The 17234-nt window shown below is 38.0% G+C and overlaps 1 protein-coding gene across 1 annotated transcript in view; it reads left to right on the forward strand.

Moving 5' to 3' along the window:
* Positions 1-17234, forward strand: part of LOC147021817 (receptor tyrosine-protein kinase erbB-4-like) — a 504112-nt gene that overhangs the window by 231418 nt on the left and 255460 nt on the right. The window contains exons 4-7 of the mRNA XM_085892208.1: positions 4928-5047; positions 6674-6739; positions 7986-8104; positions 15082-15223. Of these exons, the coding sequence (XP_085748334.1) occupies positions 4928-5047; positions 6674-6739; positions 7986-8104; positions 15082-15223 (447 nt within the window). The remainder of the gene's footprint in view (positions 1-4927; positions 5048-6673; positions 6740-7985; positions 8105-15081; positions 15224-17234) is intronic.

Raw genomic sequence — 17234 nt, forward strand, 5'->3', positions numbered from 1 at the left:
TATGTTAACCACTTACCTCAGCATTGATTGCTTTGTATCTGATGATCCACAAGAAGCTGCTGCATATTCAATGGAGTTTCTGAACAACATAACTCTATCTGAATCGCCCTTCCACAACCTTAAGGGCACCTATTATCCTGGTGCAGAATTTATATCCAAAGAAAGGACTGTGTAATGGCATGATATGAGACTCATGGTTAGAGAACTTCTGCTCCATCTCAAAGCAGAGATCCTTTCAAGCCATCTCAGAGGTACAATTGCACCAATTTCAAGACTTGCATTGGTACCATCTGATCTCAGCTTTCCATTCATTCTTAAAAGGATGAAATTTCTAATAAGGCTTGCCAATTGTTTAACCATCAAAATGGCACAAGATAAATCCTGAGGCAGTGCATAGAGATGCATCTCCCTCAGCATGTTTTATATTAAAAATAAGATTTAAACAAAAAAGTGTCTTTTGAAATATAATCAAAGCAGATATCGTTCATGATCCCACCAGTGCAATTTTCTTTGATTTTACGATTCTCTTTGATTTTGTGCACTGCTTCTTAATGATCATGCCTTTACAACTCTAACACATTTAAAAGCAATATAAAAAAATCAAAGTCTGTAAATGAGTAGGTCTATTCCTCTACATATCAATAATATATAACATTTCAAAATGCTCCAAAATACTTTATTTTGAGTGAAAATATTTTTGGTAGTGACCATGCCTCCATGACCAAAAATAGTGGTATATCAATGAAATAATTAGCCCATCCCAATCAATTAGGGTGTGTGTACGTGCATGGAAGTGTGTGTGCGAGCATCTTGCTGTTATTGGTTGCTATCTCCACACGTGGGTGTTTCCAATGAAGCGGAGACCTACCCGGTGTCAAAATATCCACCTCTGTTAGCATATATGTGTGTATATAATATATGTTACATCTAACATGTGCATATAATATGTCATGCTTGATATGTGTATGATCACTACATATTGTTTTGACCTATTTTTTTGACCTTGACCTAATTTAAGGTCCTAACCTAATTTTAGACATTTTTAAATGTTTCACCCTGACACGCCGAACGTTTGTCTGATTGGAACAACGTTGTTCTTTCGAGATAGCAGAGAGTAATTTGCATTCACATTTATTTTACATCATACCACTACGAGTTAAAAGTCAATATCAAATGGCAGTCTGAAAAAAGAAAATGCGTTTTTTTTTTTGTCATCACTCAATTTTTGCCAATGTGGGATCTCAATGACCACTGAGCATTCCAATATGTTCTTACATCGTGATAGTGGACTGGCATTGAGGTTTAGCACCTGATATTCAATTAGTTTTCTTGACCTACTTTTTTTGGATTGTGACCCAATTTTTTTTTTTTTTTTTTACTTTTTAAATCATAACTTAAATAATTTCCTCCAATTTTAATGATGCTGAATTTTATGGATAAATTGTAGATGGGGATTGCAGATTGTAGATTGTAGATTGTAGATATTACAGATTATTGTAGATTGTAGATCATATGGCACTCTTTAAAAAATATGGCCGTCATTGGATCGCAGGTGCCAGGATGGCTTACCCAGGACAATTGCTTTGTGTTCGCACAAATCTATAGTTTACCATTTGAACTTTTGTCAAATTTTTCAACAAACCTTTATTATGAGAATATGGAGAAGACTAATTTATAATTGGGTCAAAATGTCAAAGGGCATAGTCATAGTAAGTACAAATAGCCCTTCTGTGACATGATACAGCCGGAGTTTTTTTTTTCTTGAGTAGTGTCCATGTTTCTTGATTTATTACCCTTACCAAAGGAGAGGGGATTGCATTTGGGTCTGTTTGTCTGTCTGTCTGTTTGTCTGTTTGTTTGTCCACACAGAACTTTAGTGTTTTTCTCCGCAACTGCCTGTCCAATTGAGATAAAATTTTCACCATCGGAGATATTACTCAGGTAGAATGTTTTAATGATAATTATGATGTCATCAGTTAAGTGGTGTGGCAGCCATGTTGGAAAAACGGGAAAACTTTGACGGGAAACCTCTGTTGGAAAAACGGGAAAACTCTGTATCTCTGAAACCGCACCAAGGAAAATATTGAAACTTGGCCCATGGCAAGTTCTGCTCATGTGGAATCATCTGATTTGAAAAAATGAGATCATAGGTGTCTTTGATATGACATCATAATTGCATCGTTACATCTAATCAGTATGAAAATTTTTGAGGGTCATCTTGGGATAAAATGGTCCACAGAAAAAATTGAATGATTTCATCGGTCACGTGATTCAGCAGCCATATTGTTATTTTTTTTTAGCCTTCAAAAACCTTCTCTGAAATGGCTGAATAGATTGAGGCAAAACTTTACAGACATGACCGCCTAGCCATGAGGAACGAAAGATCCACACATATGATGTCATAGGTCACATGGTTTGGCAGCGATATTGGATTTACCCTAAAACTCATAAAAATCTTCTTCTCCAGAATTGCTGGACAGATTGAGGGGAAACTTCGCACAAATGTTCCGCAAGCCATGGGTTTACAAGTTTGTTGAGGAATGATTGATGTCATATGGTTTGGCAGCGATATTGGATTGAAGAATATTATTAAATAATGTTTTCTCTGGAACTGCTTCATCAATCAAAATGAAACTTCATATTTATGATCAAGAAGTGATGTTGAATAGATGTTTTAAATTTCAACTTGATTGGTGCATAGTCTGGCAGCCAGAATGATTTAATTTTTTGATCTGGGTTCTTTTTCTTTTATTATTATTATTTTATTTTATTTTGGTTAATAAGGCTCACTTGGCTGTGCCTGGATGGGTTTGATGGTAGAGGAGTAGCAGCTGAAATGCAAATCTGATGCAGGTTCCTCCTGATGACTTCATCTTTGCTTTTTCTTTGTTTGGGTTCCTTCTGATTACTCCAATGCAGGACTGTGCCGATTTGGTCTCCCATTTGATCTGAATTGAATTTATTTTAATTCTATTCTAAATTAATTTGAATAATAATAAACGTCATGGGTCAGTTTCAGTGTCCGGTCAAAGCAGGACATCTGGTACCTGGTCATCACTGCCAGCAGTTATAAAGTGGCATTTCTTGTTTTGTCTCATTAATTATGTAACACACCAGTACACAAACACCACACAAAATACACCATACAAAACTACACAAACCATATAAAACAAGTCCTGATGAGGGTCTGCAATCTCTAATTGCTCTTTTTTATTATTATTATTGTTCTGATTATTTTATGATGATGAAGATGATGATGAATGAGAAGATGAATTCCTGGTTTGACTGATCTCCTTTCCCGTTTGAGCTTGAGTGTGTCTGTCCAAACCATAACTTTTTTTTACCGTTTGAGTTTTGTCATCAAATTTTCAACAAAACCTTTACTATGAGAACATGTAGAACACCAATAATAATTATATTTATTGATATTTTTGATTTATCTGTTGTTTTCGTTCAGTTCAGTTTGAGTACAAAACTGACACTAACAGGCTTTGCATTTTGGGATGCTATCTTGTTCTTTACTCTTTTTCCTTTTTTCAAATTTCAATGCAAAGAAAATCAGTGACAAAAAACAAGAAGAGTGGGTCTGGGGTCCACGACTTGCTTATTAAATTATCCTAAACCTGAAATGACCATTAAATGTAAACTTCAACTTTGCTGTATTTCTGAGTAATTTCTGTGGAGTTATGAGCAGCCATGTCTTGTGCATAATTTGCTGTGAATCATATATACGATGTCACTCACATTTGCATATATACAAATGACGATGAAGCACGTAATCACAGGTTGATTATATATTGTCATTAGCAGAATCTGCAAATTTCGACTTTTATTTTGCTTTATCTATCAGACCTTTGGTACATTTTTTGTTTCACGTCATTCGACTTTAGAATTAGGAGGTATAAGGCTAATAAGCCATGATTAGGTAATATTGTAGCTGACTGATCTTAATGCAAGAATCTATGAAATACCTTCACCATGTCCTTCACGAAATTTATTTAAAGACCTGCATAGAGTTTCTTCAGACCTCTCAGACTCTTTCGTGACAAATGGCAGATTAGAAACAGGTGCAGTTTTATATTGTGTCGAAATTGTTTCTTTTCTCCCAAACCGAGCTACATTAAATGGAATGTCAAAAATTGCAGGAAATGTAATTTTGAAGAATCTAAGACGATTTTACTTTCAAAACTTTTAAAACCAAATATAAAGAGTCCTTAGGCAAGATGGGATGCGAGAGAAAATGTAACTGAGTTACCACAGTGCTAATGACTTTGTCGTTGATGTTTCTCTTTACACACTCGATGCAATCTGTCACAACCTAATTTTTCTTGATGTGTAATGTTGAAGTTTCCTTCACAAAAGGGCACTTCTGCCGATCAGAGCATTTTTATGTGTGCTAATTGCACTCAAAAGCACTAATGTGAAAATAAAATAAAGATTCCAAACTGGCAATTACAGAGTTCAGAATATTTGCAACATAAAGCACTGAGGTTGGAAATCTAAGCACAATATTCATTTGCAAAAGCCTTTCTTTGAGGGATGCTGAAATAACCCTGTTCAGTGGTTTTCAATGGACAATGATAAAAATGGATGTCCTTGAAGGTGTTGTGTAAAAGGCTATTGAATGGCAAGCAATTGACAACACAAAGGCTTGTGGAATAAAAAAAATTCTTAGCTTTTTGGCTTCAAAAAGAGCAGGCAGTATGATTCATTGTAGGGTGCTTCTAAATTATAATGGGTTTTATCACCCTTGTGTGGTACAGGGAGAGGGAGAGGGGCATGGTTGTATGGAGTTTGAAAGGGACCTGTTCTGTCATCCTTACACAAATGCATTGAAGAATGAAGAGCAATAAGAAAAAGACCAAAAAGGAATGTTGTAGCTGACTTATCAGAAACACTTTGATTGAAAAAAAACTATGTTCCCTAGAAATTCAAAATGGCGGAGTGTATATTCGGGAAAACAAGCACCTCTGCTTCCAGGAGACAATCGACTGGAGAGACATTGTGAAGGATGGAAACAATGTTACTGTTACCACGGAAAGTGCCTGTAAGTATTATCGAGAACTTAAAGTGGTGCAATCATTCTTTCACTCAAAGGTGTCATTTAAAGAATCTACAGCTTTCATTGGCAATAATGTGTTTTTTTTATAGCATCTTCCTCTGTTGGGTGCGAGGGACTTGGATTTTTTTTGTTCAAACCTTATCCACACATAACATACATACATTAACTGGAAGACATAATGTCAGGGGTGAATGAAAAGTTGTGATAGCTACCACAACAAGGAAGCTAATAGTGTAGTAGATAGTAGAAAAATCGTGCAAATTATGATACAAGCATCAAATTTGGCATTTCTGTTCTGCAGGGCTTTCTGATCAAATATGTCTAATTGGCCATTTGAAAATCCAAATTTTGAAAAATAAAAAATAAAAAACTTCAAAAAACTTTGAAGTCACAGCTGGCGGAAATTCTTGAAGCTCAAGTGAACATCCCAGACAGAGAACCAAGGAGCGATGCAGTCATCATTGATGCCTCAGCACTTATCATTACCCTACCTCCACGCACTTCAAAGATATTTGATGACTATGCTAAAGAAGACATCATCCCAAAGGTGGAATCCTATGGTGCCAGGTACGAGAGGGTGGACGTAGTGTTTGATGTGTACAAGAAGTCAAGTCTGAAGTCCGAAGCAAGGTCGAAAAGAAGGCAAGGAATCAGAAAAAGAGTTGCAGGAACTAGTAAGACCCCAAGTAACTGGAGAAGCTTTCTTCGAGATGACAGCAACAAGACTGAGCTGTTTCACTTCCTTGTGAAAAAGATGTGTGAAGCACAGACGACAAGCACAGTCATTGTCGCAAAAGTAGAAGATGCCATTAACAACACAAGGAGGTAACTGGATGCTGTGTCTCCATGTTGTCATGAAGAAGCTGACACTCGAACATTTGTACACGCCAGTGATGCAACGACGGATGGTAGCAAGTCCATTATCATTAAGGCTAATGACACGGACGTACTAGTCATAGTAATATCTGTACTGCCATCCTTACAGGAACTAGGTCTTGAGAACATGTGGATTACCTTTGGCCAAGGAGCCAAGGCGCGATGGATTCCAGTCCATGAGGTAGTTTCTGCAATAGAGCCTGAGAAAGCTAGAAGGATCCCATACTTCCATGCATTCACTGGATGTGACGTCGTGTCTGCCTTCTGCGGTAAAGGGAAGAAAACTGCATGGCAGACTTGGAACGTCTTTGATGATGTTTCTGAAACATTCACCAATCTCAGCCAGCATACAACACTGATTTGTGATCTTGACTTTTTTGAAGTTTTTCTTTTTTTTTTTCAAATTATTCAAAATTTGGATTTTCAAATGGCCAATCAGGAAGATTTGATTAGAATCCCCTGGAGAACAAATGTGCCACATTTGATGATTGTATCATCATTTGCACGATTCCTCTCAAAAATTGCTGTTATCTGCCCCACTATAAGTCAAATGTACCAATGAAATGGTGGAATTTAGTATTTTCAAAATATCCAACATTATTTGGATTGTTTTGTACATTATTGCGTTTTCTTCACACTTCTCACTCCTGCATGGAAGATCAGTGAGAAATAACAGTGGTGAGTGGTTTTGAAGAAGGTACAAGCAAAGTTAATGCAGATGTCAACTTTCCACAGGTCCACCATGTAATGACAGCTGTCACAACCATTGCTGGGGATCAGAAACACGGCACTGTCAGAAATGTAAGTAACTATAGGTCACGCAGTAAGGATGATTGTTTCAATAATCATGATTTGTTTGCTGGCACAAAAGGCAATAAGTGTTAAAATATCAATAATTGACTTTTTATTGAAGAATCTGATCTAAAGCTAATTCTGCTCGATCAATTATGAAGTGTGATCAAAGAGTTCCACGAGTGCATGTTATTGTGATGAAATGCATATTTCAAAACAATGAAACAGCATTCTTTTCTCCAAAGGCTATAAAATCTCTCTGCCTCAATCTCTCCACCTCCATCACTCTGCATTTCTCTTCTGCATATTTCTCTCTGCATCCTTCCCTCTGCATCCTTCTCTCTGCATCCCTCTCTCTGCATCCCTCTCTCTGCATCCCTCTCTCTGCATCCCTCTCTCTGCATCCCTCTCTCTGCATCCCTCTCTCTGCATCCCTCTCTCTGCATCTCTCTCTCTCTCTGCATACCTCTCTCTGCATCTCTCTCTTTGCTCCCTCTCTCTGGATCCCCCTCTCTGGATCCCCCTCTCTGGATCCCCCTCTCTGGATCCCCCTCTCTGGATCCCCCTCTCTGGATCCCCCTCTCTGGATCCCCCTCTCTGGATCCCCTCTCTGGATCCCCCTCTCTGGATCCCCCTCTCTGGATCCCCCTCTCTGGATCCCCCTCTCTGGATCCCTCTCTATGGATTCCTCTCTCTGCCTTCCTCTCTCAGCCTCACCCTCTCTGCTTCACTCTCTATGTCTCACTTTTTCTTTCTCTACCTCTCTCCCATTCTCCTTGCCTCTCTGCCCCCCCCCCCCTTCCCACTCTCCCCCTCTCTCTTTCTCTCTCTCTCTCTGCTTCTCATACTCTTTTCCTCTGTTCCTCATTTTCCCTCTCCCCATGTCTCCTTTCATTCTGCTGTCACTTTTGCTTGTTGGATAATCTATTGGCATCCATAGTCCTTGAAATGAGTTCCCAGTTGATTACGCTGCCTTGATCTGCTTGATCATTTCATGCAAAGGTATAGACGTTGCAGGCAAAAACCGTATCCCAATGTAAGTGGCAATGTCAACTCGCTTCAGCCGTGCACGCGGAGATGCCAATACTTTTCATTGCTCAGTCTAAGTGCGACTAAATAAATTTGCATTTGGTTGAACTACCCAAGCATCCTTGTATCAAAAGTCATTTCATAATGATATTGACAAAAAGGAAACATCTGGAATCACCAGCTAAGTTTCGTTTTCTATTTCTCATGCCCTTTCTTCTTCCGACAGTCACAAAGCTGCGGTGTGTGACACAGTGTGATGGTCGATGCAATGGGCCAGATCTCAAAGATTGCTGCAGTTCTCAATGTGCATCTGGCTGTGATGGTCCCCATGACACTGACTGTCTTGTAAGTTTGCTTTGGAAAAATGGGAGGAGAAGAAAATAGTTGAGGGTGTGAGATCAGTTTCCACCCACACTATACACTCTCACACTTGCACACAAACCTGCACAATAACAGGTTCAACTATAATACGTCTGCAATTGCATAATGAAAACAGAACAATTCATGCTGTTTTCAGCTGCGTTGCATCTCCCTTACATAGCTGTAGTTGAGCTTTGTTTGCTATTAGGTATAACATTTCAGTGATGGTCCCTTTTTTATAACACTATCTTCACGTGCAAAGCACTCGTTTTGACTTCAAAATCAAATGTTCTATTCAACGTTTTTATTATTTCTTTCAAAACACTTGCCTTATTTAATTACCCTCGCCGAAGGAGAGGGTATTGCATTTGAGTACGTTTGTTTGACTGTCCTTGTTTGTTTGTTACTTGCAAAATCGAAGATTTTTCAAGTGTATTGGTTAGTCGATTTTGTTATTCTGTTGGGTAGTCGAGCCAGTCAAAAAAAAAAATTAATTTTTAAATTATTTTTTTGAAATTTGTTCTACCCTTATCAGTTTTTCCGTCGATATGTTTGTCTGTCTGTCTGTCTGTCTGTCTGTCTGTCCCTCTGTTCGGTCCAGTGCTCCATTAATACAATGGCGATTTTGATGAAACTTGGTTGGTAGGTTCATACCATGACCGAGTTGTGTGCAAATGATAACTGTTGCTATGGACACCACCGTTGCCGAGCAACGGGACTTTGAAATTTTTGAAAAATCATAAAAAAAATTATTTTTTCGAAAATCAAAAATCAGGCGACGAGCGACTCTGGGCAGTACATTCAGCCATATTGTCAAAAATTTCCAGCCGGATCCTATGAAAACTGTCAAAGAAGATAGACTTTGAATGAACCCTGGTCGAAAACAATAAAAAAATGAAGTTCGTTATATCTCAGAGACTATGAGTCAGATATACATGAAACTGGTATGGGAGGTTCATGGTATGTCCTAGTTATGTGTGAGAAAGAACCGTTGCTATGGACCCCTCCGTTGCCTAGCAACGGCCGAAAAACCTCTAAATGTGGGGGTATTTTAACGAAAAAACAATCTGCAGCATTAACCCTTGAAGCTAGAATCATGGATTTTCTTGTGCTTAATCCTCAGGTCATTCCCCATCGAACGGGCCCATCACGTCAGGTTCTATTGGGTAGGCGACTACCCATGTCCGCCTACCGGCTTGGCTGTCTGTCTGTCTGTCTGCCTGTTTGTCTGTCTGTTTATCGCCTACAGGTCACAATTTTAGACCAATCTTCACGAAACTTCACAACATGGTAGAGTTTGGCATAATCAAGAAGTCTATTGTTTTTAAGGTCAAAGGGTCAACATAAGCCCAAGGTCAACAACGAAGTGATATTTCTAAAATGCTCAATTTTCATCTAATTGACTTGAAATTTGAAAGGATTTATATTTCAGGTCACTGAATTCAACCAACCAATTATTTTTAAGGTTAACATGGACCAAAAGGTTAACAATAAGGTGGTATTTCTAAAATCCTCAATTTTCATGCGATTGACTTGAAGTTTGAAGAGAATTGATAATTCAGGTCACTGAATTCAACTACCAATTATTTTGGAGGTCCACATTGGCCAAAAAGGTCAACAAAGGCCGAATTTCTACAATTGTCAATTTTCATCCGATTCACTTGAAATTTGAAGAGGAGTTGCACATTTGGTCAATTAATTCAACCACCACTGTTTTTTGAGGTCAAATTTGTTTAATGGATTTTGCAAGTGTCGTGCTCTGCACGACGTCTTTTTCTTGTTTGTTTGTTTGTTTGTCTGTTTGTCTGTTTACCACCTACAGGTCACAATTTTAGACCAATATTCACAAAACTTCACCACATGGTAGAGTTTGGCATGAGCAAGAAGCCTATTGTTTTTGAGGTCTAAACGTCAACAAAGGCCAAACATCAACAATTAGGGCAGTTTTTCTAAAATCCTCAATTTTCATCCGATTGACTTTAAATTTGAAGAGGATTTATATTTCATGTCAATTAATTCAACGAGACAATTATTTTTGAGTTCATGATGGACCAAAAGGTGAGCATATGTCCAGAGTTAACAACTAAGGTGGTATTTATAAAATCCTCAATTTTCATCTGATTGACATGAAATTTGAACAGGATTTATATTTTGGGTCACTGATTTCAACACGAAATTATTTTTGAGGTCAACATAGACCAAAAGGTCAACATACGCCAAAGGTCAACAACTAAGGTGGTATTTTTAATAACTTCAATTTTCATCACATTCACTTGAAATTTAAAGAGGATTTTCATGTCAGGTCACTGAATTCAACCACTAATTAATTTTGAGGTCAAATTTGTTTTATGGATTTTGAAAGTATCGTGCTCTGCTCGACGTCTTCTTGTTTGTTTGTGTTTGTCGGCCCAGAACTTTGGCGCTTTTCTTCACAACCGCTTGTCAGATTGAGACCAAGTATTCACAATAGGAGCGACTACTCATGTAAAATGTTTTGTTGATAAGTATGACATCATAGGTCACGTGGTGTGGCAGCCATGTTTGAAAAACTTTGGACCTCTGTGTCTCTGAAACCGCACCAAGGAAAAAACTTGAAACTTGGCAGATTGCAAGTACACCTTATTTGGGAATAAGTGATTTTTTATGACATTATAGGTGCCTTCGTTATGATATCATAATTGCATATGTAGAACGCGACATCTAATGAGTATGAACATTTTTGAAGGTCAATGGTCCACAGAAAAAAATTTAATGACGTCATCAGTCATGTCATTCGGCAACCATTTTTTTGTTTGTTTTAACCTTTAAAAATTCTCTTCTCTGAGGTGACTTAACAGATAGAGATGAAACTTTACAGGTATGACTGGCTATGCACGAGGAACAAAAGGTTTACACATATGATGTCATAGGCCATATGGTTTGGCAGCCATATTGGATTTACCTGAAAACCTATAAATATCTTCCTCTCCAGAAAGGCTGGACATATCGAGGGGAACCTTCACACAAATGTTCTCCAAGCCTTGGGATACCAGTTTATTCACGAATAATTGATGAGTCACATGGTCTGACAGACATATTGAATTCAGCGAAAATCTTTAAAAAATAATATTTCTCTTGAACCGCTTAATCAATTGACATGAATCTTCACAATTATGATCTAGTACTGATGTGTGATATTATATATATATATATATATATATATATATATATATATATATATATATATATATATATATATATAATTTTATTTCAACCTTATCGATGCATGGTCTGACAGCCAGAATAATTTAATTCATTCATCTGGGTTCTTTTTGATTTTTTTTTATTTTTCTTTTTTTTAATAAGGCTGACTTATTTGATTTTTGAATAAGGTGCCTGGTTGAGTTTAACGGTAGAGGAATAGCAGCTGAAATGTGAAACCTACTCAGCTTCCTCCTGGTGACTTCATCTTTGCTTTTGCTTGTTTGAGTTCCTTTTGACTACTCCAATGCAGGACTGTATCTATTTGGTCTTCCATTTGATTTGAATTAAATTTATTTTAATCCCATTCTAAATTCAATTGAATAATAATAAACGTCATGGGTCAGGGTCAATTGTGAGATCAAAGTGGGGTTGCAAAAGCAGGATGTCTTGGTACCCTGCCATCACTGGCAGCAGCTATAAAGTGGCAGTTCTAGTTATATCTCTTATTAATTACGTAACACAACAGCAAACAAGCAACACACAAAAGGCACCACACAAATCTACACAAACACTATACAAAACAAGTCCTGGCAAGGGTCTGCAATCTCAAATTACTCTTTTTCTTGTTACATTTTGTCTTTATTCGGTTCATAAAAAGCACAGATACATTCGGTAAATCAAGGACATATGTTTAAATCCAAGTAATTCACAAGTTACACCATAATTTACAATCTAAAGACAGAAATATTAACAAATCACATCCCGTTCCACCCTCGAGAACAACCCCACCCCTTCCAGTCCCCAACCAAAAAACTTTTTTTTTTTAAACTCATCAAAAATCCTTCAACATTTACACCAATAATATATTCAATCATTACATCCTGCCTTGCTCAGAATTCCATTACAAAACCTATGACCATCCCTCATTTCCACAAACTTAATCTGTTTGACTATCCTTGTTACTTCACTTCAGACTGTTTTCCATTTACTTTTAATTTGTGTAAACACCATCCCATACTTATGATTTATACATTTGTATTTGATATAATTGCAAGAAAATCATAAGCTTGTGATTTTAAAAAATGGATTTCTTTCTGAATTTTCCAAAACCAACTTGGCACATGCTGGAGCGTGTTATTAGTTTTAACAATCCATCTGGTTTGTATGATGATGATTATGATGATTGTTATTATTATTATTATTATTAATTTTCTGTTTGTTTTTTTCTTCAAGAGACAAAGATGATGTTTTAGTAATGTATTAAATTGTTCGTGTATCTCAATGGTCATCGATAATAAACATTGTTTTAAATTGAGTTTCAAATGTGGTTCAAGGATTACTTTCCACACCTGTCTCTCACCCAAGCATTTGGCCAATCAACTCTCCTCCAGTACCTTCAGTACTCATATCCGTGCCTTCAACAAAAATTATTTCCACCCATCCGTTGATCTCTGTCTCCATATATCCAGATTGGGAATCTTGAGAATCCCAGTTTGCAGAGGTTTTCTGTTTACGGCAATCAAATCCCCACTGCCACCTCCTTTCTGGTCTTACACCCTCTGCTTTTTCCATGCTTTGTCACCCCTAGATTTTCTGCAGGGTGCATGCTGTCCACCAGCAACCAACTTCTGGTGAAATTCCCAAAATCATTGCTCACCTCCTCTCCTTTGTTTCTCTTTTTCCCATCTGTGGAACCAACTTCCACATTCTCTTCAAGTTCATTTTTCCCTCCTGGTCTTCAGGACAGCTGTTCACCACCATTTCAGATCACCTGCCATCCAAAACCATGACCTTGCCCAACATTTTTCCAAATTACCCATTTTTCTTTCTTGAGAGTTTGCTGCTGTATCCATATTGTCCACCCCTTGCGTCCTCCCCTACCCCTCTTTCCTCCTTACAGCCCCTATTTTCCAAGTCTTCCTCTGTTTTGTCCCTCACCCCTTCTCTTTGTGCTTCACTCCTCTTTCTTTTGTTTGTCTTGTTCTGTTACTTCCTGATTCACTTGTTCTCGCTCGCCTTCATTATGTTGAGACTTGGTGCCCCGCTTTTTGAAGAATGCTTTTTCCATTATTTGATTATTTGATTTAATTTTTTTTTCAATTTTCACTTATTTGATTTTTTTTCTAATTTTCATTTTTTTCCCCCAATTTTCAATTATTTAATTTTTTGCAAAAAATTAGGAATTACAGAATTAAATAATTAAACAATGAAATACAGTAGACTAGGCGTAAGTCGTCACCATCGGGACCGAGAAAAAAGTGACGACTTAGACATGTGACGACTTACGCGTATGCGAACATTCATGATGACTGTGGGGTGAAGGATGAAGTTGCGCGTGGCCTGGAAACGTACGTGGGAGAGGGCGCAACAATCTCTAAGCCAGCTATTGTACCAAAAGGGAAACACAATCCTCGGGGCATTGGTGGGGGTTCATTGGTTAGTTGGAAAGTGATCAAGCAAAGATGGAATTCATGAATTACTTTATCAAAAGTAAAGATAATGAACCACGGTAAGACAACTCATACACCATCGGCGATGGTATACGACCATCGACAAATGTGGAATGAATGGCTGTTAGAATTCATTCATTCGAATGAATGTAGAATGAGATTTTATATGGAATGAAAACTCATATACCATCGACAAATTACATGACACACAGTCATTGTGATGACTACCACTCAATACCTATGTGAAAGTGAGTGTGGTGATGTACAAAACAAGCCAATATAAAACCATGATCGGACTTCAACACGAAGCTCGATCGATCCTTTACTCCTTCACCAGAGACTGCATCGCGCAGCCTGTCTACCTCTTCAGATGCATGTGGGACAGCGCGCTGACTGAGATGAATGCAGCGCAGTTATAAATAGCCCGCGCATCACGATTCCATGAAATCGGACTTCTCACGAGGCAGCAGTTCCATGTGACGAGGTAGGCGTGGTAATTTACTTGAGTTTGCATTACGCGGGAACGGACAACATCTGACGACTTAGACGAGGTGACGACTTAGAGATGACGACTTACAGACTTCAGTCAAAGTCTGTAAGTCGATTTAACATTAGATAAATTCGGGACTTTTTGATGCTGCCGACTTAGGCGAAGTGACGAGTTACACGCTGCCGACTTACGCCTAGTCTACTGTAATTGCAAATTTAAAAAAACATAAATAAATCAACATTGGAAAAATTTAATAATTGAAAATTAAATACTGTACAGTGATTGAAAATCGATAAAAAGAAAAAAAGAAAAATAATGGAAACAAATCTTCAAAAAGTGGGACACCATGGAAACCGAGACTAAACGCTAAATGCCTCCCTCCAATAACTATAATTATCAAATTTTCAACTTTTTTTTTATTTTTAAATTATTTATTTTTCATTTTTCAATTTTTTTTCCATTGCTCAATTAGGATATTTAAATATTTTTGATTTTTTTGTTTTTCATTTTTCAATTATTTAAATAGATTTCAATATTTAATTATTTAATTGTTCAATTATTTTCATTATGAGGAGCAATTTCAAGTGCGACCATTTGGCTAATATTACGAGTTGGCTATACCGGCAACCATCAGTGATCTCCGATCGCAGCCCTCTAATTTAACTCAAATTCTACAACAAAAGCAATCATTTTCAAGGCTTGGTGGTGACCAATACATTTGCCTAATCTTAGGACAAATTTTAATTTTGCATACTTCATGCTGAGTAAGGTTAAACTTTATCTCACCCTCATTTTATTCCCATCCACACTCCCTCCTTCCTCGATGTCTGACCACAAAGGCCTGCAAGAATTTTAACAATAGCGGTGCCTGCGTTGACCACTGCCCTCCTCCAATGATATACAACCGCATCACGTTCCAGCTGGAAGAAAATCCCGATGCCAAGTACAGCTATGGCTCCATCTGCATCAAAGAGTGCCCCCGTGAGTCTCATCCCATCACACCGATCATCATACCCCATGAAGGGCTGATCATCAGGCTCAGAACCCAGCACACAAAGCGGTCACATTTCATCTGTGACTAGGACGTGAGCACATCAATCTTCAGGATGGTTCTTTCATAGGATGCAAAACTGCATTATATATTTGGAGTCAATATACGCTGCCTGTGTTATGATCGTAGTGGGAATAATGCAATCTGCATAAATCATGTAACCGTGGATGCTGATTGTTCTGGCTGAGTTTATTGATTATAACCAGCTGAATTGTGTTGGTGTCAAATACGAGTGTCATGTGATACTTTACGGCAATGCGTCTTCTGTGTTATTTTCTGTGTTTTTGAAAATGCTACAGTTTGCAGTGAGAGTAAAATCTGGCTGTTGCCTTTTGTCTTGCATCATTAAGCTGATGGTGAAACATTCCCACGATTTTTTTGAATCCTATATGCTGGAAAATGCAACATAATAATTTATATTCAAAGCAAACTTGTAATTTCAACCCCATATTTCTGTGTTTGTGTTGCTTTTGTTTTTAAGTTATTGATGTTTTTACATTCCCTCTGTCAAGGAAAGAGTGTGCAAACAGTCGTCTCGCTATTGCAAACAGATGCATTCAGGTCATTGGTCATTAGAGCGGCAATTAATTATATTGTAAGTCTATTATTGCAAGTGTTGTAAGTGAAGGACAACAGGGTAGCAGAATGTCTGGGTGGAGACAGAAGGGATGTGAATGTTGCATGAGTTATTAACGGAACGAGGGAAGGGACAAAATTGTCAAAATATGTCGTGGTGGCAATCTGTAAAAGGATTGTGGTGTTTTATTGTGGTGTCATTCCTACTTTGTCGTTCCTTATCATTCCTTCCTACCTTGTTTGGTTGTTGTAGTTTTTCGGGAGGATTCCATCTTCACCATTTTTTCTTTTTTTTTGTTTAAAATATTTTGTCTGACTTGTCAATGTTGTGAGCCATAGTGTCTGTTCATGTGTTCATCTGTCTCCTGCTTACAGTGGCCACTTCCCATGCTTCATTTGAAAATCTGAGCATACAGGCAAAGCTCACCATTCACTTTAGAAATAACGGGAGAACAGGCGTGAGTAATGTTGATGCCAAATTTTATTTTGCAAGCAGGAAATTCTCCACTCTTTTGAGATAAATCCAACCTCTGCTGCCCGATGTTTCACCACCATTTTGCGGTGGGAGGTATAAGTACCTCCGAGCTTTGTCTCCGAGTGAAACCGAGAGTGCAACACAATTAACCTTTTTAATGTCCACAAAATAATTTTAATTAATGGATTAACTTAAACTGTTCCCATCACTGAGGACGAGTGCTTTTGCTTGCTTTTCCCTTTACTGGGGGAAAGTACTTTTGCCTGTGTAAAATAAGGGAATTTTCTGTATTATGTGTATGTATGTTTGAAAATCGTAGAAAAAAAACACGACTGGGTCAATCTCCACCAAATTTTGCATACGTGTTGGGGGTACCTATGGTCAGGTCATGGGCACACAAAATAAAATCCCCTTCCTTCACGAGGGGAGGGGGGAGACAACACGATTTTCACCTGCACAAGTTGTACAGTGCACGTGGTTTACTGAGACCTGCTGGAGACAGGGGATTACTAGCCATGGCACAAAATTTATTTGTCCCACCTCCTCCAATATCTCTTCCCCAATCACTCAGGTCTCAGGCTACTCCTGGGCAGGAGGGGATGGGGGGGGGAGCCCTAGGTGTTTCTTGCGGAATAAATAACAGCAATGGAAATGTGTATGAACAGACAAGCAACATAATGTACCTTTATGATCTTTTTTCAAATAACTTGGTATCATCTGGCATTTATATTCAGGGATCCGATCTTGAATGTCAGAGTGCTTTCAGCAAGCATCATAGTTCTGAAACTGTCTGCACCCTAGGTCTTATCCTTCAGCAGTCAAAGCCCTAATGTACAAACGAAACAGCTTTTATTTGGATTCCTTTGAGATGAAGATTTCTTCTGAGGCTT

Source organism: Eptatretus burgeri, chromosome 8 (genome assembly GCF_056783735.1).
Source record: "Eptatretus burgeri isolate ZD-2024b chromosome 8, Ebu_testis_v1, whole genome shotgun sequence".
Classification (NCBI taxonomy): Eukaryota; Metazoa; Chordata; class Myxini; order Myxiniformes; family Myxinidae; genus Eptatretus; species Eptatretus burgeri.